At 45.1% G+C, this 23,601-nt stretch overlaps 1 protein-coding gene across 1 annotated transcript in view; it reads left to right on the top strand.

Annotated features, from left to right (window-relative positions):
- Ipo9 (Importin 9) overlaps positions 1 to 17,393 on the top strand; it is a 52,934-nt gene extending 35,541 nt beyond the window's left edge. Inside the window, exons 19-25 of the mRNA XM_075696073.1 lie at positions 15 to 116; positions 1,767 to 1,940; positions 5,468 to 5,634; positions 8,155 to 8,288; positions 10,465 to 10,580; positions 12,169 to 12,256; positions 14,564 to 17,393. Of these exons, the coding sequence (XP_075552188.1) occupies positions 15 to 116; positions 1,767 to 1,940; positions 5,468 to 5,634; positions 8,155 to 8,288; positions 10,465 to 10,580; positions 12,169 to 12,256; positions 14,564 to 14,757 (975 nt within the window). The 3' untranslated portion in view covers positions 14,758 to 17,393. The remainder of the gene's footprint in view (positions 1 to 14; positions 117 to 1,766; positions 1,941 to 5,467; positions 5,635 to 8,154; positions 8,289 to 10,464; positions 10,581 to 12,168; positions 12,257 to 14,563) is intronic.
- The last annotated feature ends 6,208 nt before the right edge of the window (positions 17,394 to 23,601 follow it).

The following is a 23,601-nucleotide window of genomic DNA, read 5'->3' as shown; positions in this document are numbered from 1 at the left end:
TGCATTCTTTACAGAATGGTGGCGAGTGTATCCGGGCGTACGTGTCAGTTGCATATGACCAGGTTGCTGCCTGGAGGGATGAACAGGGTCAAACAGGGCTTTACTATATTGTCAAGGTAAGAATTTATAATTGTTGTTGTTTTTTTCACCTTTGGCTGCTTGATGCCTTCTTGTAAGAAGCATGATAAGGTGGAGTTATTATTTTGTTAATGTCAAATGCTTTTGTGCTGCAGGTGGGCACTGAATTAAGGGTATTTGGACTTCAGAGCTTCTTTTGTAAATGTAGGTTATCGAATAATTTGCCTTTAACAGAAATCATTCTAAAGTCAAAATTTTCGGTCAGAATTCAACATTTCGAGATAGTCACCTCCAATCTGTTGAATTTAAGTGTGCTTGCTGTGCTAGTTCAGTCAGTTTGTACTAGTTAGTAATAAAGGCAGAGTCTAGCTAACAGTGCACGTCATTGCCGCTTCGATGTAAGCAGCCAGGTGCCGGGGATCCTCAACGAATATCTGGCCCTGGTCAGCTGCTTGGCAGATTGGACTAAGCTGAACTTAGTTTTGAAGAGGAGTGATGGTGGCCATCGTTTACTTTCTCGATGAATAAGTGCTGGTTATGTTGCCGGTGCACTGTTTGTACTTTGGCGGGGAATCTGTTACCAGTCTCCTTATGAAATGGTTCCTGACTGGCATTAATCTGCCCCCTGCACCATGCTTCTCGATTTTATGCCATGTAGGATGCAACTCTGCATAAGTTGGTTCTCTTGCACTTGCTACTGTGGTAGGGCAGGCTGTGTAGGTGTCATGCAAGCTACTTGTATCAGATGACATGTCGATGGTGCTGTACTTGTTGGCTAGGAGCGTGGGGACGACTGTTTGCCTAATTTGTGACTAAAACAGCCAGTTCAAGGGGCAGAAGGATGCAACCAACGATTTTGAAACCCACAAGGCTGTCGGAACACTAATGTGCATGCTTACAGCATGCTAAGTTTCTTTAATTTGGCAGCTCTTTTGTGCTCGTTTTTCTGGTGATACAGTGTCTGATCTGCGGCCAACCACTTTTGTTATGAAAATGTAGCGTTATTGCAATAGAAAATGTGATTGCAATATTGAGAGAAAATGGGAATCTTTTGTGTTCCTGCCTTGAAGGTGCAACTACTCGGACAACATAGTTCTGCTGCTGGGTTTTTCTTCTGAATTTGTGTTTTCCACGAGACGCACTATTGCCATACTCTGTGTCAGGGAAACATTAAAGCGCTTATATGTAATTACCCGCAAGTGCGGTGTCATGCTGGTATGCATGTGATTTCTAAAGGTCATAGAAACTCTGATCTAAGTGTAAGAGGTAGATTTACGATATCACATGAACTCGTCTTGTGATGTGCTGAGTAAAACTGAGTAAAACTAATAACACGATAGGACAAGCCAGGCAAGGATGACAAGCCAGTTCTGACTTCCCATCCTTGTCTGGTTTGTCCTATCGTGTTAGTATCAGTCTTACTCAATTTTACTCGGCGCATCACAAGAATAATGAAACACCAACTAGTCCGATTTCTTGCTTTGCTCACATGAACTAGAGGCAGTGGAAACGAATGTACACATTTTAGTTAGCCCTAAACAGATGTGTTTCGTTTGATGCTGACAGTACTCTACTGTAGCAGCTTGCAAAACACTGTTGAGAACTGATGCAGAAAAGCGCAGCTAAATTTTAAGAGACCTTGCAACTGTGGAGAAAGTGGCTTCAAACATGTTCTTTAATCTTCAAAGGTTGCCCAACATCTGCTGGACCCCAAGACACCAGAGTCTGCGGCCATGTTTGTAGGCCGACTAGTGTCGGTGGTCATTTCGAAAGCGGGCTTGTCCCTGGGCGAAGGCACGGAGCTGCTGCTTCGGGCTGTCCTCAGCAAGCTGCAGCAGAGTGAGACACTGAGTGTAATTCAGGTGGGTGTTGCTGCAACGAAGTGGTCTCCATAGTGTTGACTGGACGCTTTGGTTTCAGTTCATTTCATCTCTTTCATGTAGGTGCATCTATTTCTCACAATCATAGTGGAATATACAGGAGGATGTCCCAGAGCACCGAGCTGTATGAGGACCCTTTGTCAGTAAATTCATGGAGTGCAGCTCGGACCACTTACAGTCAAACGCCTCTATAACGAAGCGCTGGAGACCTTCAGAATTCTTCGTTATACAGAGAAACCTCAATATAACGAACCTCGATTGAACCAAATTTGCAATGTATTGAACTGTTTTAATTTCCTGATCTTGGTTTCATCGAAAACTGTGTATCTCTTTTTTTTGCACTTTAACAAAGTAATTTCATGACACGCTTTCGACCTAACTTTTCAGCCATTTCAGGCATGTACTTGGAGCCTGTAGGGCTGGTAATCTGGCAAAAAAGTATAAAAATGTCGGCCAAGGCAGAAGCTAGCATTTGCAAGCGTCCTTCCGCATGAAGCGTTTGAGCGACAAACGCTTTTGAAGCGTGCGTGCCGAGATGCGGTAAGCCGTAAATAACTTACGGAGGCCGTGAGGTGCGTGGCAGCCTGGACTACTCCGTGAAACACGAGAGCTGACGATTCCTTCAGCGCAAGGGGCCTGCGGGGACGGGGTGCACGCACGGTAAAGGGATCAAGCATGCACGAGGGTTGGGGGAGAAGGGGCAGGAGAAGCGTGCTTATCTGCACGTTCCCTCAGCAGTCGGGTCTCCTCATCCACCCCTGCTGTGGCTGCGCGTGACTTTCCATACGTCAACGACGCGCCGTATCTTCGAGCTAATCTGCAGCATGTGCAAAGGCCAGGCCGAGATGGTTGGTGCCTTGACGTGCATTGTGTTCCTGCGTGTCCTAGTGCTGGCGGTCACGTAATCTCGTTTCCGAGACACGGTGCGAAGCATTAGCTCGCGTCTGACAGCGACTGTTCATCGAGTGATGTGTGTTCACGTTTGCCAGAGCATGCGTGACACCGATAAAACTGTGAACCTTACTTCGTGTGGTAGTTTCATTGCTATCGTCGCCAACGCTATGCCTTCGTGGCAGTACTGCGACTTTTTTTTTTCTCAGGACGAATATCGATATTCCTTTCCAATTTTGTTTTTCATTTGTGGGTGCCATCTGATAATGGCCATGAGCACTAAGTGTGGTCAGCCATGGCGCCCAAGCATTACCGTGCCACATGACGTAACACAGACAGATCTTGGATGCCATGATCCACGCTGATGCATTGCTTTCTATGCGATCTGCACCAGGTCTGCTGGCATGCATAATCGTGCGATTATGGCTCGACCTTGTTCCGGTTTGTTGACAAGTGCTTACTGAAAACATACAATTCACCAGGAATGCTCTGGAAATCTGTGAAATTGTTTTTGCTCCTGAAACTTTAAAACCTCGAATTAATGAAATTTGCAAATTAACAAAGTTTATCGCTGCAAGTACAACTTTGTTATAGTATTGAGGTCTGACTGTCCAGGTCACTTCGTTTTAAAGATTGCCCACCGTGAATGCAGATTAAGCATATATTCAACAAGAGAAAAACCTTTATGTAATGTGAATTCATGGAGAACTTAGTGAAATAAGTTGCTTTTATTTTTATTTTTATTTGCTTTCATTTTTTTGCACACCTCTGCTAACTGCTGTAGAGCTTGTTTGAGAGTGCTGCTTTTTGGTGCCGGCAGACGGCTAGCCATGTGATATTTTTAATTTTTCCAGGCTTTCTTTATCAGCCCGAAAAAATAAAATGGGCAGAAGTTACCTGGCTGAAAACGTACCAGCCTTAAGTTTCTTTCAATCTCCTACAAATTCTTCATTGACAGCATGGCATTCACACCAGTAATAAATAAAATCGCTAATTCCAGTTGATTATTAAATCGAATAGCTTCAACAAAAAAATTACTGGCAGCTATTCTACTCTACGGTGAACATGTGTGTGCATGTGTGTGTGTTTATGTGCACACACACACACACACTTCTACCACGTGGCCGGCATCCCACATTTTACACACACACTTTTTTCCACTTTGGCACTCCTATGCTAACACATTAACAATCGTGACGTGCGTGTAGTAGAGAAAAGCATTTCTCGGATGAAGACGTGCAGCACGGCCACGCTGTGAAGGAAGTCGTGAGGCCTTCACAGCTTTCGCAATGCTTTTGTGCAAACTAGAAGTAGGATTTACTGGTTCATTCTGTAGATAAATTCATGTTGACATAGTAAGCATTCGTTTATTGTTTTCTTTTTTGATACCCCTCGATAATGTGACATGCAATTAATTCAGACATCTTTTTCGTTCCCATGTAATCCAAACTACGAAGATTTTCTGTACTACAATTATCAACTATGTACATTTGATCATTATCTAGGGCCTTATTGTCGATCGATCACTTTTTGAGGTACTCTTAAATGATGTAATGTTGAGAGCAGTGTGTCGTTAAACCCCAAGCAAGCGCCCATACCAGTGCAAGTGTTCCTCTCCGCATTTCCAGCGATTTGCAATTGGCACCAACTATCAAGGAAGTGCACCCTCCCTTTCTCCACCCTGTTCATCACTTGATGCTTTTAGTGTTTAGCTTTTAGTGTTTAGCTGCACTTCTGCCAAGGTCTGGTAGTGGCGCCCTGTCGCCAGGCATCTCTCTGCACAGTGTTTGTCAGTCACCGTTTTCATCAGATGCATCAGTTGTGGGAGGGGTTGGTTCTCTGTGCGGATTCCGTGTGCGGTGCTTGATTTGGTGTTACCGATGTGTATCGGCAGACTAGGAAAAATCTGCATGTGACAGCCGCCATTTCACAATCAATTGGAATAGGGTCCGAGAATGAAACAAGAACTACGAAGTTCTTTTTCAGCGGAACTTTGGGACCGCAACGGTTCGACGCAAGCTGAGTAATGGTGCACCATTGGTTAGCGAACAGCTGGGAGATGCTCGTTCCTTGAAGGGGTGTGGTGTGTCTCCAACGAGCTTGACGGGTCAGAAAATGGTGCACTGCACGACCGGCCCTCTGCTGCTGGCGTTGTACAACCAGAAGGTCATAGGCCCCTTCAGACCGAATGCATGTACCCAGTTTTCAGGTTCGAATTAGAGGAGTCAATTGATGGATTTGTGTGTGACGACACAAGATAAAGACAGTGAATGCATGTTATTTTCAGTCAAAGAGAGGCCATGTAGTTAGAATGCCCTATCCGCCATGGCTTAGCGGCTATGGCGTTGTACTGCTAAGCATGAGATCGTGGGATCAAATCCTGGCCGCGGCAGCTACATTTCGATCGGGGGGCCAAACCCAAAAACGTGCGTGTGCCGTGCATTGGGTGCCCGCTAAAGAATCCCAGTTGGTCAAAATGAATCTGTAGTCCCCCGTTACAGCGCGCCTCATAATCAGATTGTTGTTTTGGCCCGTAAAACCGCAGAATTAACCAAGAACGTCCTGAGCCTATAGCCATGAATGTAAATCGACGCAATCAATTTCTTTCTGTATTGCAGAGTTTGGTGCTGGTATTTGCGCATCTGGTGCACACTCAGATGTCGGCAGTCCTCGACTTTCTGTCTGGTGTTCCGGGACCAACGGGCCAGTCAGCCCTGGCATTCGTCCTTACGGAGTGGTGCTCCAGGCAGACGCTTTTCTACGGAACGTACGAGACCAAAGTCAGGTGAGCACAAAGGAAGGCTGTGCGAATGACGTGTACGCTCAGACACTATGGAAAAAGAAAGTGTTTTAGAAGTACTGAACTGTATTCAGTGGTTGAGGTACCGTCAACTTAAATCGAAGCACAAGAAAGTTTAAAATTACTAGTGGGAGTATTGTCACGTAGTAGTGACGGTGAATGATAGGTGTAACGTTAAGGGATAAGAAAAGAGCAGATTGGGTGAGGGAACAAACGCGAGTTAATGACATCTTAGTTGAAATCAAGAAAAAGAAATGGGCATGGGCAGGACATGTAATGAGGAGGGAAGATAACCGATGGTCATTAAGGGTTACGGACTGGATCCCAAGGGAAGGGAAGCGTAGCAGGGGGCGGCAGAAAGTTAGGTGGGCGGATGAGATTAAGAAGTTTGCAGGGACGGCATGGCCACAATTAGTACATGACCGGGGTTGTTGGAGAAGCATGGGAGAGGCCTTTGCCCTGCAGTGGGCGTAACCAGGCTGATGATGATGATGATGATGATGAGTGACGGTGAATAATGCAGCGGTAAAACTGTGAATGACAAAAGTAACTTTTTATTTGGTGAACTTGTGTCCTCAAAAGCAAGTTACACTCAAAGCACAGCAATAGGAGCGAACGCGATCAGCGATCGACAAAATCTGAAGAGCAGGTCAAGCGCGTCGGCTTTTATATGTTAGTCATCGAAGGTTCCAGAGCAATCGCTGGTGCCTGCGTGTCTTCCAGAAAGTTCTACGCCATTCGCGTTGCGCATACATGCAATCAGATTACACAAATTCGGTGACAACAGACAATGGACAGAACCTTCGATAACATTCCAGGAACTTCCGATACATGCAGGCGCGTCCTGCGCTGAGCGGTAACATTTGTTAGGCGATGAAACCTGGTCAGCTGATAAACAAGTACACGTGCCAGTATTATCTTTGCCTCCACGTATGCTAGTATCGGAGACACTGACATGCTTTGAAATATGGCATAAAGAAATCTGGCAACTTATAAACGGCTGGTACAGGGTTTGCACACCGGTCTTTAAAGCAGCCATGCCTAAGACATGCTCTAATTTGTATTGTTTTTTAAATTTTTATTTGTGCTGATGGCACTTCACTCATCTGAGTCGTCGTACACCCTACATGATTAAAACTGTTGATTACAAGTTGGTGAGCGTTCATCGCTTCGAAAAGCATGAATCGACAGAGACAAGTGAGGAACACAGAACGAGCGCTTAATAACAACTGAAACGTTTTTCTTTGAAACTGACATGTGCAGTAAAACCTCATTAATTCAACCCTTGTGAAAGTCCCTGCAAGTGTTTGCATTATAGAATGCAATCAAACTCGTTAATTCAGACGTGTTTGGCGGCACATTGGTTAACTCGGACAACTTTCGCAAATGTGCACCGCAAATGAGCAAAAACGGCACTGTTGTCCAACAGAAACACTGCAGCGGAGCCTGCTTCACCATAGTCATCAGCGGAAATCGTATGTGAATGTCAGCAACGCTTGATTCCTATTTGAGCCTTCAAAGCTTCTATTCACGCGTTTACCACTGCGCATAACACCACATAGGCCGCCGTAACTGCGTATTCGCCATCCATGATTGCATTGATAGCGAGTGTGGTTTCATCTTTAGCGGCTGCAGTAAATAAATGGCATTTTTGTTATGACTCGGCGCACGCATCGGCCGCACGCCTTCGAAAACTGCGTAGTTGCTATCCATGATAGGGTCGATAGCAACTGTGGTTTCGTCTGCAGTTGTTGCATCAAATAGTTGTTTTGTTTTTATACGGCATGCGCGTTGGCCCCGCGCCTTCAGAACAGCAAGGTTGCCGTCCATGCGTCAATAGCGGCCACGGTTTCGTCCGCAGTGGTTGCGGCAAACAGTTTCGCTCTGACTAACGGCAGAGCTGTCGAGGCTGGAGAGCACCGGCTACATCAAGATGGACGAACAATCTTTTGGGGACCAGCTCACTGGCGGGAAAATAATTGCACGGTAGTAAAAGCCATGTCTCAGAGGAAGATGTGTTTGTGTTCTTTGGCTGCACTGTGAAGTTGCAAGGCCTACACTGCTACGAGTGCTAATCAGTCACAAGGTGACGAAAACTGCAGCTTTCCGACTGCTTTTGTGCAAAATAGAAACAGGATTTGCTCAGTCATTCACCAAATAAAAAAGTTGATGTAGTTAGCATTTGTTTATGTTTTTTGGTACCCTCGATTATTCGGTATTCTTTTAATTTGGATATTTTTTTTTCGGTCACACGAAGTCTGAATTAACAAGGTTTTACTATATATCAAGATATTGATACATGCGCACGTCACTTTCAAATAAAAGCTTTCCAGTTGCTAGTGGGCGCTCGTACTGTGTTTTTCACTTGTATCTGTCCATTCACGTTTTTCGCAATAATGAATAATGCGTGATCTGCACACCACTGACTGTTGACAATTCGTTTTCTAGCAAGGGCGTCCTGTGTGTTCACATATGCTTCTTACCCCTGACCCCAACTACTTGCAGCATACTGGCATTATGCAAGCTTCTGGAGCATGGAATTCAGACTAACGACTCTCGTCTGGTGAACATCAATGTCAAGGGGGACAGAGTGTTCAACATGAACGAAGGCATTCGGACGAGGTCGAAGAGTGCTGCTAGTACGTACAGAACTTCCTGTTCCCAAGTTTCTTTCTTTCTTTTTTTTTTTTGTAAACTGCATTTACAACGCGGCTTCTATCTCTTTCTTCTACCCTTCATCAACTATGTGAGCAGGGACTGAAAAGTAACGAGAAGGTCTTCACAAAATGTTTAGGAAGTTAATATCTAGGCATGCATACTACACTATTGTCTCCACCAGTGTCCAGCCAGCAGCGTCCTTGTGGAAAGTTTCGTACGCTCACTGCATTGCGTTATTTTGAGCGTCTGTCACCGACTGTATCAGTTTTGTGATGGCGGACATTGGAGAACGTGTGTGCATCAAGTTCTGTTCCCTCTTGGGAAGCTTTTGATATCGAAGTGTTTGTTCATCTCGTATTTGTACTGCAAGATCAGACAGCCAACGATCTCTTTTACATTGAAGTGATGAAGCAGTCGCATGATGCAGTTCAAACAAATCGCCCCAATCTGTGGAACTTGGGCAAGGGGCTTGGGCGCCATGGCAACACTCCCGCACATACAGCACTGAGTGTGCAACACTTCCGGACAGAAACGAGATAGTGCTCCCTCACCCTTTCTTCTTCGCACCTCTTTCCCCTTACAGCTTATCTTTAAAACTAAAATGAGACCTCCAAGGAAAGCGTAGGAACTATAAACATAACAGTATACAAATTTATGCAGGTCCAATGCACATTTTCAAATCCATGTAAAGTGAAGCTTTTGCGAAGCGGATAATTAAATGCTATAAAACTGTGAATCTTCTGCAACGCATTCTGCAGCAAAGAAATTTGGTGCCTGCCTGGGAAATTCGCAAGATGTGCAAAGTCCCATTACGTGAACTACGCGACTGCAGGTTATACTATCTCTGGGATCTACCCACTTCTTATGCCGTCTCCAGGATCAGCCCGGTTTACTGTCCCACTATCTCCAGGACTGGCCTACCTTGCTCAGCAAGAAGCTGACCGAGCAGACACGTCAAATTCTGGGGAAGAAGACATAGAAAGCTTCATCTTAGTAAAGGAATCATGCTCTTGAAGACATATATTTGTTGCACTGAGGTTATTTAGGTGCTGTTTGTTGTTACACTAGGTGATTCCGCAGAGTATACAGAGCCGGCTACAAGGACATCTGTAGGGGTAGTAGAGACAGGACTACATATAAGCCGATTCATTATATGAATGCTGCCATGTGTGGCAGCTATTTTACGAGACAGTGGCAGCAGCCACACTTATGAAGGTCTGGGAGGGTTTGCCTATATAGCTTCGCTTTAATAATACCCAGTTGTAATTTTCTAACAGTCAAGGCCAGGGTACTGTTCCATGTTCAACTGTTGTACAGATCAAACCGCATCACACATTGTCACAATGTGGTGATGTCAGTTTATTCTATAGTTAAAAGAACACTAAAGGCAAATACTAAGTCGGCGTGGACTATTCGAATAGTATTCCAGAAACCTCATAATGCTTCTTTCATGCCAAGAAAAGTCTTAGTTTGCGAGAAAATTACATATGAAGGGTCTGAGCACCTTTTTCGAAACTCAAATCGCCTGCCATCTAACTGGGGGTGTATTGACGTTGCATACGTCATCACCGCCCTTTGCTGCCGTCGGTGAGTAAAACGGTGTCTGACAGACAGCAGTGCCGAGCCAAGACAGAGTGGTGGATTCACCGCAGCAGCTCCTTTTTGATCAAGTGATGTAGACTTCGGCATCTCGCAACATCACATGGAAGTTGAATTCTTTGCTACTTGCAATTTGTGCTAGTTTCGCGAGCCAGCAAAACCAGTGCAACTGTACGCGATAACGAAACTACTGAAACGTGAAATTAATGTCCCGGGCAAGTCTCTACCCATGTCCTGCGTTTACCTCAATTTCTCTATTATTATGGTTCTGTTCGCGATAATATTGACGCCGCTATAATATTGATGCCTTAGAGATTCTCAAGCACTAATCTATCACTTTAGCTTAACTTAATATTTGCCTTCAGTGTCCCTTTAATGAATTATGTTTGGAGCTCTCTGCCTACATATCAGATTTTCGTTTGCTTAGGCAGTGTGTGTAGAAAGTACAATCTGCACGTGATATCAAAGCAATACTTATTTGCCTTTTCACTGCAATTTGTATTTGCATTTCACAGTCTTATTTTTTTCCCCTAACAACTTCTTCAATGTGACTCCCAGATCCAGACCAGTGGACAGAGATTCCAGTCTTGGTCAAAATATATAAGCTTATGATTCATGAGCTGAGCAATTGCCTTGACCATGCAATGATGCACAAGGAAGAGGATGATTCTGAGGTATGGTGTTCATCACATATTTTCCTCATTGTTGTAGATCTAATAGAGGGCTCACAGGATACTAAAGACAAACACTCAATGAATCCTACAATGTTAGATAATATCACAATTCACCTGATTTCAACACCAATTATGTTCAGGACTGCGGACAAAAATGCTTGATGTGGTCCACATCCTCATCAAAATTCGTTTCTACTTCTACTTCTCTCAAGGCGGTTTAATATCAGTTCTGAGGCATATTTATGCCCCTCTTTATCTTGACAGTCACAGCACACTTGTAGCTTCCAAATACAGTGGAACCCCGTTCATACGTTTTTCACCGGACCGGGGAAAAAAAACGTAACAGCCGGGAAAACTCAACAGTGAGGAAAGCTCCGAAAATGAATGAAAAAAAGTGCAGCTTCAACTATAGACAATTTATTTCCACAGAGTGCGCTTAGGACCTAAAAAAAAGTCCAGAATTGTGGCTTGCCGTTTCTTTCGCTCGCTAGAAATCACCACACGTTTCTCAATAGCCTGGAAGGCCGCATTGCTGTCAGCGTCGCTGTGAGGTGCGACGTACCTGCGGAGGAGGTCCAGAGCCGCAACGGCTTTTCGAAAGCTACGATTTGGCAACTCCCCGGCATCATGCGGCTCGTGCATCGCAGTCTGCGACTTCACTCGCGACCGAGATCCCAACGATCTCGGCGATGCTCTGACACTCTGACGTCCCGACAACAACATCCACGGCGACGTAGTCGTCGTATGTGACCGCCATTTTGGCTTTTGGCGAGTTTTGGCCGGGCTTGGCTATGGAACTGGCTGCAAGAAGCCGCACGCCAATTTGATGGCGGCCTCTCGAACTGGCGTGCGGCTTCTTGCAGCCAGTTCCATAGCCAAGCCCGGCCAAAACTCGTCAAAAGCCAAAATGGCGGTTGGAGCGCGTTGCCTACTTTAGCCCAGGCGGGTTCGGGGGGCTAAGTTGCGACGTATCATGCGGGAACGTTTTCACAGCTACGACGTAACAGCGGGGTTCCTTATACATTGGATCCTATGGAAGCTATGCCGGGACCGGATGAAAACGACGTAGCAGCCGGGAAAACGCAGCAGTGAGGAACGTAACAGCGGGGTTCTACTGTAGCACTGTACTTTAGCACGCTGGCCTTTTCATTTGAAATGAGTGTTTGCTCCTGCATAATGGAATGCCTTACCAGTAAATGTTCTTATGACTGAGGATGCTAAAACACTCTAAACTCATTCTTTGGATTCATTTTCATTCCATTGATTTTGTCTGAAACATTCCAGAAATGACCTTTCTTTCTTAGGACATCACTGATTTTGATTTTGTCTTGTCTTTTTAAACTCCTTGAGGTTGTATTCCTGCTCTATGTTTGTCTTGTATCTTGTTGTACACTTATCTGCTTGGTCCTCGTACTGCAGTAAGCATTAAATAAATGAATATAAAATAACATATCACTTTGGCTTGATGACATTTACCCTTTCATGTCCCTTTGAAGAATCCTGAGATGACTGCTCAAATACGTGAGCAGTTGGCAATCGCGATTGTGTACTTTTCTCTTTCTCTCATTTTTTCTCTCACTTTTTCCAGGATGAAGAATGGGAGGAAGAAGGAGAAATGGAAGGGGATGCTGCAGAGAACATTATGCGCCACTTCGCCCCTGCCTCAGATTACGCAGGTGTGTTCAGTTACCTCAAACCCATCTCTGCAAACAGGCTTTGACTTGGGCCTCTTTGTTGACTAACTGAGGACAACACAGCACTACCTCTGAATTGAAGGAGACACTGTGCTTCGGCAATGTTCCTCTAAGATATCCATGACGAAGATTCGTTTGAGAAACACCCCCTCAGCAATTCTTTGTTGTAGGACACTCCAAGGAGTTCCTTGAGAAGTGCCCCTTCAGCATCTTTTATAAGGAGTTGCTCGAGATATGCCCCTTCATGTCAGCAGCCTCTCGTTGTAGGAAACTCCAATGAGCTGCTTCAAATGTAGTCCTTCACTTCAGCGACTCTTTGTTGTAGGACAGTGCAAGAAGTTGCTTGAGGTGCCCCTTCATTTCAGCAACTCTTTGTCATAGAAAACTACAAGAAGTTGCTTGAGGACTGCCCGTTCAGATCAAAGCAGCTGGTTTGAGATATGTCCCTTTACTTCAGCAACTCCTTGTTGTAGGACAGTACAAGGAGTTTATTAATAAATGCCCCTTCAGCAACTTCAAAGCCATCCCTTCATTTCAGCAACCCATCACAAGAATCCCTGAGGAGTTGTTTGAGGAGCGCAACCTTCACTTCAGTGTGTAACGAGTAGATGCTGAGAGCACTCGGTTACACAATTTTAGCTCAGAAATTGTGGAGGATTGTTATCCAAGTGCAGTAATCACTTCAGTTGAGCTGTGGGGCTGTTTCATACTTTGTGGAGTTGAGGTTGAGTGTAGGAACATCTCAGAGTATGAAGAGTCCTACTCCTTTACTGCGGTAGGTGTTAACTTAGCAGAGTTCATTGCAGGTGAAATGGAATGGTAAGATGGAGAGTCTCTGGCTACGTGGCGACAGTCCAAGGATTCAACCCAAGCCCTGCCCTATAGGGGTGTTGCTCTAATTCGTGTATGCGTATCTGACCTTTATCTGGATTGCATCATGCCAACGGAGCAGCAGTCACTCGCTAGCACTTTTGCAGCAGCCTTAAAAGTGGCCCTTACCCACAGTTCGCAGCGAGTTGTGACCACGGCAGCTTCAGGCCAGGGGCACAGGGCGAGTCTTTACCTTGAGGCATTTATTCACCTTAGTTATCCACACCAATGGCAACAACAGACAAAAACAAAGCCACGGCGGTGGAAGTGTACCACGCGACTGATGCAAAAAACTGCAAAATGGGGAAAACACATAAGACGCTGATAACGGCTTGGCTCACCTAGCATAAATCTGTGCTCAGGCCCCAGGGTGGTCAGTCACTCACAAATTCAATGGCGTGCCGTGGTTTTCGCGGCCGAGTTCAGTTGCGGCTAGTCGCAAGCTCGTCAGCCCGCCAAAGAAAAAAGTATCGGGCGAACTGCTCTTCTCCCGACCGGTGGAGAGAAGTCACCCCAGTTCAAAGAAAGGAGGTAACGAGGTGCTTTGGCTGTGACATCGCGGCAATGCGGGAAGATATCGGAATGCGCATGCATTCCCACAGCCCATAAGACTGAATTGTACCTGCCCTCTATGCCTCAGTGCTCCGAAATATAATTCTCAAGAGGTGCCTCTTTTGCTGTTTTAACTTGTTTCTAAATGCATCATTTACTAGGAAATATAGAGTTACCAGAGACGTTTAGTGAGCTGCCATGTTTGTGGTGCCATATTGTGGTGCATACTTTAACCAGAGAGGACACAGAGCTGTTTTGCATGACTTACGATTATCTGCTTATTTGTTGTTGTGAAGTGTTGGTAGCAACAGTCATTAACATTTGATCCCCCCCCCCCTCTTTTATTCGATGAGAACATTCGCAAAATACTTCAAATGTGCCGTAGCTGGACCAAGCATTACAACACGGCGTTATTAGCGTTGCTACTATTGTCCATGGCTCCAGTCTTCTGTAAAGGTCCTATGTTTACAAACATGCTAAAACCTCCCTATTGTAAATGTTTGCCTCCGCTGTAACATCATGGAAATGAGCAAACGGAATTTCATGGTGGTGTATTTGTCATTGACCTAGAGTCATGTGTAGTTTGCCCTTTCTCTTGAAGAGGAGCTTTATTGTTCTGCTCTGCAGTATCCATTCAAACTGGCATAAACCCAACTTGCCACCAGATCCTAGCCAGCAAGAGGTGGCTGGACAACCTATAGCTGGCATTCATGATGGAACAATGAAAAAAAAAAAAAAACGAAAGGCAAAAGAAAGGAAATGCACAAGTACTGTTTGTGTGCTCTCTCCTGTCTCTGTTGTAAAATTCACTATGGCCGGCCCACAAGTACCACGCCGCTGAGTTTCGGCTTGTTGCGTCTACTGCAGTGTTTGACCCGGACGGTGATGACGACAGCGATGACCCTGACGCCATGGCCGATCCCATCTCGTGCATGGACCTCCAGTCGTGCCTCGTCCAGTTCCTTGTCAGCCTTTCTCGGCAGCCATTCTACGCCAAGTTTTCTGAACACCACACGCCTCAGGAGTTCCAGGTCCTCCAAAACGCGGGCGTGTTGGCGTGACAGGCGGAGTCGCCGCCGCCGCGTCGTCCCTGACTGCTCCAGTTCCTTGTACTTCTTGTTCAGGAAGTGTGAAGTCGCACGAACTTCTGCGTCATGCTCCTCTTGACTCGGCTCCTGTAATTTGTACATACGAAACAGTTGAGGTGCGGGTAAGGAAATGCGTATGGTAGATAGGTGAATGCCGCATTTGTAGCAGTGGTGCTTCTTCGATCACGGCTGTATAGTTCAGTTGGGGGGGTTATTATTTGCAGTACATATTGCCACGTGAATCAAAAAACGAAAAAATGACAGGCCTGTTAGCGATAGCCAGACAAAATGCTACATCTATGCACTGGCATACGACTTCCAGTGGTTGTGTTTTGCTTTTGTGCTGCATTGCTTGGCCTGACCAAAGATTGTGGGTAATTATGTAAGGCCGCTCGTGAGAAATTACTAAAGTTACCGGAGGTAAATGTTGGCTGAAGGCTAGGAGGCATTTGACTTTGCCAGAGCAGATTGCAAGATTAAAGTCAGCTACTGCATGAGTACTAAAGCATATTTTTTTTGTTTAGTTTCACATCATTCTCTGAAGTATGGAAGCACATATATATGACTTGGTAGCCTCTATTGGTAAAGGAAAGTGGTGCAGATTGTATCTGGGACATATATATTTATTTTTTTTGCCCAGTATTTCCATTCTGTAATGATGACATTATTTTTTGTTATGGCAAGCCTTAAATTAAGCCAGCTTGTATGTTGAATTGCGTTAATTAATTGAACTGCCGCAATGGAGACAGGTGCAGTGCTCCTGGTGCTTTGGGTATGGTGTTCGTGACGAAATGCGCGTATGATGCTCTTTTTATCGTAAAGCATTCGGTTATAAGGCGTAGATAAAAGTGTACTTCGCAGCCCCTTGTTTTTTTAGATCCCTTTGTTGCGAAACATAGATTGCGATACTTATCCTGTGCCCTTCAGCCGGATTTCTCTTTTTCACACCCATGTGATGCACGAAGTGATGAATATTTCTGAAATAACTCCTTGTATTTCTTATTAAATGCCGTTGCGATGCTGGGTGCTGTAGCTCCTTTTCCCATGTTACGTAACAATGTTATTCTACCTGTAACATTGCAGGAAGTTCTTTATTAATTTATTGCATGAGGAAGTGATTGCTAACACCAGTTTCCACCTAATGAAAGGCCTGCTGCCTTAAGAGGGCATAACGCTTTGAGCTGCAAGTCAGTGACTTCCTCAGCAATCGGTGCAATCTTTTTCTTGTACAATCATTGGAACGGCGTCTAAGAGGACTGTCTTGCATTATCTTGAAGTTAGTTTGTGCTTTGCTATGCTGAAGGCTGACAACCTGTGATCATGGCTGTCCTTTTGACATAAACCTTTCAGTTTACTGAGTGGAACGTGAAGCCTTGGTTGTGCGGGATGCTGGGAATAGTGCCCGAAGTGCTTTTAGTTGTTTCCTTTTTAGACGCCCCCTAGTGATCGGCTCAGCAATATAATGTAGCACGGTTTCTCCCTCCAAAATTGCAGTTTCTGAGCCTGTCATTATATATGATAGTGTCTTATTGCAGCACACTAAATCTAAATATCTAATTACAATTTATATTTTAGTAATTGTATATATCTTACCATTCGCTAGTCTGAAATGGAACAGACTTGTTTGATATAATTACTTTGTTAGCCTTCTACAGTTGAATCTTTCCATCTTGAGAAAAAGGAAAAATAAGGGAGGCGCTATTGACAGTGCACTTATAAAGACTAAGAATAGTTTTTAAAGTAAAATAAAAGGGAAGCAGCAGTTTATTGCATTGTTACGTTTAACTTTAGGCTTGTATAACAATGTTCTCAAACTGAAAAGAAAACATACAGATTGTGTAAGTTCATCCATGTCTGTTACTCAATGTTCCAGACTAATTAAAACTGGCGATTAGTTTTATTTAGCCAGCTTTATTTTAGTCTTGTGTTATTGCTTATGTCTTAAAGCTTGGGCCCTGCACACTTGAGAAATGCGCTGTTTTGCCGCTGGGACGAGCCTCAACTTTGCATGTGGCAGCTTTGGCTTGCATCTGTATGTTTGTTTCTCATGGCCCAAGCTACACTTCCGCTTTGATGTAGATGCAATGCTTGAGCCTCCTCGGCTTTTGTTAGATTTCAAGCATGTTTAAACGAAGGCCATTTTTAAGGAACGGCTGATTAGTTTTGCATGAAGCTAAAACGAATTGCTTTGTTTGCTTAAGAGGTCTGGTATGATGGCATGTAAATAGACAAATTTTATACTGGTGCTGTGACATACTTTATTTCATAGTATCCGTGTGATATATATAAAAAAGAAAGTCTTTTGGCGCAAGTTGTTTGTACTACGAGAAGACACCATGACGGCACCCCATCTGACCACTGACTTCTGAAACAGCAGTCAGTAAATGTAGTTATGTGTACATATTAGCAGCAGTTTCACGCTGCCTTGATAGTACTGTGTGCAGATGCCCTGCGTGGTGCAGCAAACCTTTTGTGTGCCAAAACTGGCTTGTACATGTCTCATGCAACCATGCGCATTACATCTCTTGAAGTTCGGCACTGTTCCTTGACACTGGACTTTAGCATTTTCCCACCTGTGTTACTGAACAAGATTATATGAATTTTTTTTTTTCAAACACTATGTGTCTTGTTTGCTGTCTTTTGGTTGTCTTACGTTCAGTCAGTGTCCTCTCATTTTCTTGTTGGCCAGGGCATCAAAGCAAAAATTATAGTGATGTTTCACTTCATGTAAGCGAGTTGCGCGCAAGCGTATCGGTGCTATTCCCATACGCTTGCGCGTGACCTACATTCCCGTAGTTGGGGTTGGTCGACTCGGCCTGCCGCCGCTTGCGTTGTTGCTTCATCCTCACTCAGCATTTGGCCTCTCAATCGCCGGACGAACCCGATACATCTATAGTGCACACAGAGGCCATAACAACTGCCAGAGAAGGTGAACCCAGCCAGCGCCTCCTAGATAGCAGGCCTGTGCACTATGCTTCATGACATCATGTTACGTGGACCGAAATTTCCATTGCCACGCCCGGTGTGACGAAAGCGGTGACGTCAAAATCACCGCGGCTTACTCAGGAGTGTCCCCATTAGATTGTATGAGAGTCTGACAAGGTAGCATGACATCACAGATCGAAAATGCATCGACCTTGTGCTATGTAGGAGGTATTGACCCAGCACGCCAACACCTACCCTCCTCCTCCGTGATGCTCATCCTCTCTCCCTCGCTCTCCTCTCCACCTCCAGGTGCCCTCCTCCACCGGCGCTCATTTCCATCCCAGCTCGACAGCCTCCAACCTCTATACCGGTGTCACACATACACTATTGATCACGATCAACAATGGTCGCTGCTACACAGTCCAGTGATCCGGATAAAGTTATCCTCTGCAGATAATCGGCAATTCTCGGAACTGCATAATGCCTTGGCTACAATTTCAGATTGGCAAAATATGGTGAAATTTTGACATTTCAATTTTTCAGCGTACTATTGCTGATGAAATGGTTTACAAGCGTTTTTTATTGAGCTGTCTTCACTTTTTTGGTTTTACCATATTAAGAATACTGCGCTAGAGGGCGCAGACGTCAGCCTGCCATTACGATCAAGAGGGTGGTCGTGATTGTCTGAATATGGATCCTGCAAGTTCATGATTTGCAAATGACCATGTAGCTACACTCGATCCAGATCAAGCTCAATCCGGATCGGCCTCGATCGTGATAAGAAGTGTACATGTGACACCAGTGTTAATCTCGCTGATTTCACCGACGGGGCATGTATGCCTGAGCGCAAAAAAATTCTGCACACTCTGTGCATTGAATGAACAGGCAACACCACACATGCTGCTTCTACTGACCTTCAGAAAATTTAGTTGCATGCATTGCATGTGTGCTGAGAGTCATTCACTACAAATCGCATTGCAGCTATGTCTTAGGCATAAGCGTCAAAACTTGCACGAAGGTGTACAGAGGGTGAGCAGTCGATTCCACAAAGTACAGTTGATGTACGCACACATGCACTCGGCATTGTGCAAAGGAGCAGCATGTGAAAGAGATTAGTCATCGGCATGCTGTGCAGAACGCGTTCACATTGTTTGGTGCTGTGCACCAGCAAGCGCATATGGTAGTAGCACGTTTTCCAGCTGAACATGCATAGGTGGGGCACTTGAGGACAATCTGACAAAATACACCCACACTGTAACATACTTGCCAACTCTCCCGAAATTTTTGTAATGTTTATGAATTTGAGCCTGTGTTATGATATTGTGAATGTTGCATCATGTATTTTTAAAAAATTCTGTTTCTGAAAACATTTCGCACATCGGTCTCTGTACCTTCCATTGCAAGACTTATGGTGAAAGGATGCAAGATGGATGCTTGCTTCGAGCAAGTTTATACAAACAGTTCTTGTAGCAGGTGAAATTGGCAACAGGTAAGTTGCTGAAAAAGTAGCTGTGATCCAGAAACAGTTTGTTGCTAGTCATTAGTTGCCGTTCCATAGAAGTTTGCTGCAGCCTGGTGCGCTGCACCTACAGTTAAATCCTCGTTACTCAAGTGTGTATGTATTCCAGGAAAGACTGTGTGTGCTCAGGGTAAGCTTTAAATGTTCTTTCTATCTTCCCCTACCTTAAGCGAGATTATTGAATGTAAACTTGACAGGGTTGGCACGTATGCCATAACATGCCACAAGATCTGGCAAGCAAACCCTCGGGAGCAGTACACCCGGCGGCAACTTTCTGTGGCAACGTAGTGATAGCTATGGAGCCGAAGCACACATTTCTTCACTGTGCATCTGCACGTAGTCCGGGAATGGAAGGAACTGGAAGCTGCGTAATTAAAAAAAAAAAAGCTTCTTTATTTTTTTGTTGATTTATTTCATAACAAATAAAAGGTTTGCTTAGGAAAACGATTTTCGTTTCTTGCTGTTCCTAGTTTTCTTTCTGTTGTCCATGTCTGGTATCCTTGATCCCATAAACCACCAGCAAAACTTTTTCAGGACTACTTGGTGTAGCAATGCAAGAGCAGATGCTCCGCACTTGTGAGTGTATGAGAATAGCTTTGGCTGTGCTGCCACAGAACGTTGTCTGCGAGCATAGTAGGTTCCACATTTTTCCATGGTGGCCCTTCTTACCATTCGGTCAACGAAGTCTGCTTAAATTTGCATCACTCAAATAAACAGTTGCCTTATCTACATTGAAACTAAGACTTTCTTTGTTAGTAATGCAATCAGCATGGCTGTTGGCAACCTGTGGCCAACAATGAGGGAAATTGGATTCCTTTATAACGAGACTTGCATGGTGTAAAGTCAATTGATGTGCGAGGGTCTTTCTTGAGAGCTTACATTTTGACTACTCACTGCAGGGAACCACTCTAGAACTTGAAATATAGTTATGATTGGACAACGCCAACTCGGGGAGCATGGCTACCCGAGCAGAAATGTTGCAACTGTGCAACTCGGGGAGCATGGCTATAGCATGGTGTGGAAACTGAAGCCCATATATATCAACACTATTTTGTTAGGCAACTATTAATGGAATCTCGGCACTCCCTATCTTGCTTGCAGCATTACGTAAACTATCCTAATCGGCAGGTATGTAAATGACTGCCTGATGGAGCACATGCATGCGCTAAATGTACCGTATTTACGCGAATCTGGCGCTAACTTTTCCGATAAAACGGGTCCTAAAATGCGTGCGCGTTAGAATCGAGTACGACCCTAAATCTCCGTTACCATATCGCCATCGGCATTTCAAGACGGCCGCCTCGTACGCGCTTCGAGCCTAGCTGCCGTAGCTTTCTGTGCTGTACACTCTAAGAACAGATTACACCCTTTGGCTTGCCCCTTCTGCCACACAAAAATAATCGTCATCTGCCTTGATGCGTTTCCTCTCTTTATAGCTGCAAGCCCGGAACTTTCCAGTGCCGAACGGCACGCGCGTTATCAGAAGGGGCACTCCAAAGCGTGTAAACTGTTCTATGCTGATAACGCGCGTGCCATTCGTTACTGGAAAGTTCTGGGCTCGCAGCGATAAAGAAAGGAAACGCATCAAGGCAGATGACGATTATTTTTGTGTGGCAGAAGGGGCAAGCCAAAGGGTGTAAACTGTTCTTAGTGTGTAGATGGCTGTAGTACCATGGTAGTACGTGCACCGTCTCCCCGTTTTGTGCGTTTGCGCCATCAGCATGGAAGTGCCGACTGCTGAAACATGCCGAGTTCATCGCGATGCCGCAATTAAAAGGAAAGCGATCACGTGTGCGGAGACGGGCGGAAATCGGGCCTCATCACTGGCGTTCGGAGTTCCCGAAACTTGCGTGCGGGACTGACGCAAATAGGAGAGGCGTTCCACACTGGCAGCTGCTGCGTACTGCGCGTTCGCAAGTGTACACCCCAAATAGTGCAACTGTTTTTAGAGTATATTGAAAGCGATCTGCGACAGAGGCAAGAGTCTATACGCATCTAGGCGCACCGCGCGGTGTTCTCGTCCTCTTTACTTCGCGTCGAAGCGAGAGGCCGCACAAAGGTCGATTCCCCCGCTCCTGCTGCTTCCTCACTTCAGCGTTTTGGTAAAGAGTTCCCGAGGTCATTGAGTGAGACGTGTTCATGTTTGCTTGTGCGCGCGTGACACTATGCTTGTTAATTTAGTTGGTGAGCGAATGTTCAACAGTTTATGCTTGCCGCTAAAACTACTATCCTTACTTTTCGTATAGCTGTATACTAATTTGCTCTCGCATTCGATGTTCCGCCTATATCGGGTGAAACTGCGACTTTTTTTTTATTTATCGCAACTTTATTGCATTGGGAGCAAATCTCTTGCTTTTTCCAAACGAGAGATAGTTGTATTTCTTTATGAAAGAATCAAATGCGCGGTATTCTAAAGGACTTTTCTTCTTTTAGGTCACGGCAAACGGGTGCGCGTTACAATCGATCGGGCCCGTTGCAATCGAGTAAATGCGGTGTTTGCATACTCGGGAGGTATGTGGCCACATTTTTTTTTTATCCATTCATTGCCTGCACTTGTGGCTTATCCGTGCTACGTCATCCGTGCTATGTGTAGCGTAGACTACACATAGGTAATTGCACATATGTTTGCTGTAGTGTTTCCACCGCTACTGATTTACCAGTAGGTCTAGCTACATTTTTTCAAATCCTTAGTTTCGGGATTTTTAGCTTCGGAGATACATGCTCGAGCTTTGCGTGTTACACGCGTATTTTATATGTCAACCTAAGTAATTTGCCATTCGCGGGCAGAATACCCCTCAAGCGTCTGCAAAGAGAACCTGGTCCGTCAACGGGAAAATCATTACGAATCGGGGGGCTTTGCGTAGAGCCCCCAATAGTCGCAAAAGTGTGTGAATAGAGAGTTATATGATTTAGGGGACGCAAGCGGCTTGCGTACGCAAGAACTAGGGCCGACGGTACTGCGCATGCGCAGACCCCTACGTCTGGGTCTGCGCATGCGGTACTGCGCACGCGCCGAAGCGTGACTAGTGACCTCCGCAGTTGTCGTTACGAGGTAAGTGTTCAAACGTCGCATGTTGCACGGACAGAACACTCTCCACCAAGAGAGGAGCTCCATCCGTCGCCCCTATAGTTAAGCCGCTTGCGTCCCCTAAACTATGTAACTCCGCCACGTCGCCGCTACTTTAGTGATGGCACTTCGGAATTGGCGATCTGAATCAAGCGAACACACTAGAGAAGAAAATGGGCGAGGGAGGGCTTTTCATTTTAAACGTGCGGTATGCCAAACGTTGAAGATTCCGGCCACAATTCGTAAACTGCAACATGTGCCGTAAAGTATTTAATTATAAAAGTGAATTAGTGATTTTTAATTAGTCGATTGTACGTTTTGATTTTTCGTGCGAGTAATTCCCGCCAGATTAAGTAGTACCACTCAAAAACTAGAATTATCTGCCCCAGGCGATCTTTAAAAAATTCTGTACAGTCTAAAAGCAGCAGTAACAACAACAGTAACAAAACACGCCGTATGTAAAACTTTGTTATAACGAAGTTAGAGGAGGAGACACAAATTCCATCGCTAAATCTATTATTGCACTTACTGCTCTATGTATCTCTATGGGGATTTCAAGGTGAACTTCATTTACTTTGTTATATCCGTTATTTCGTTATATGAAGTTTCGTTGGGTGTCTTTTTCACTCCTGTGCTGTAACGTGCGACAAAGAGGCAAATGTTTTTTTCTGTAGACTGCAGCTTGGTTTCCGGTACGTGGTCTTCTTGTGCGACTTCGGCTTCATAAAGGAGGCCCTCTGGAACGACGTCAGCGGAAGTGCAGCGCACTTCCGCTGACGGCGTCGCGGGCGAGCTGTTGTGATTGTCTCGTTTCGCGCAGGGCTCAATTTTGCACGCTGTGCGCGAGGACACCTGACTAGCGGTACAAGTCTGTGCTACACGAATAATGATGCAGGTACAAGCCGATCTCCGAGCATGATCCCGCGCTGGAACACGGTAGGAAAAGACATAGTTTCGGTATCTGCGGGTGGCGACTGCACGACGTGGCAACAAGCAGACGATACGGAAGTATCGTCTCTTGCCGCGGCGCGAAGTAAAACAAAAACATGCGGACATTTCGTTTGTGTGTTTTATTTTTTCTCTAAGCTTTAAGTCGTCTATTCTAGCAACACATTACACAAATAACAGATGTTGCCTTGAATAATTCTCGAAGTCACGTGTCACCACGAGTGACGTCACAGCACAAACACGTGTACGTAGGCGCACTAGCACGTGTACGTCATCCTCCGAATTGGAGGGTGGCGGCCGCAAGGAGGAGGGAAAACGGCGTTCGGTTTGAAATTTCAAATATTTACGCGGCGCGTAG

This window comes from Dermacentor variabilis, chromosome 6 (genome assembly GCF_050947875.1).
Source record: "Dermacentor variabilis isolate Ectoservices chromosome 6, ASM5094787v1, whole genome shotgun sequence".
Lineage (NCBI taxonomy): Eukaryota > Metazoa > Arthropoda > Arachnida > Ixodida > Ixodidae > Dermacentor > Dermacentor variabilis.
This window is presented reverse-complemented; position numbering and strand designations above follow the sequence as displayed.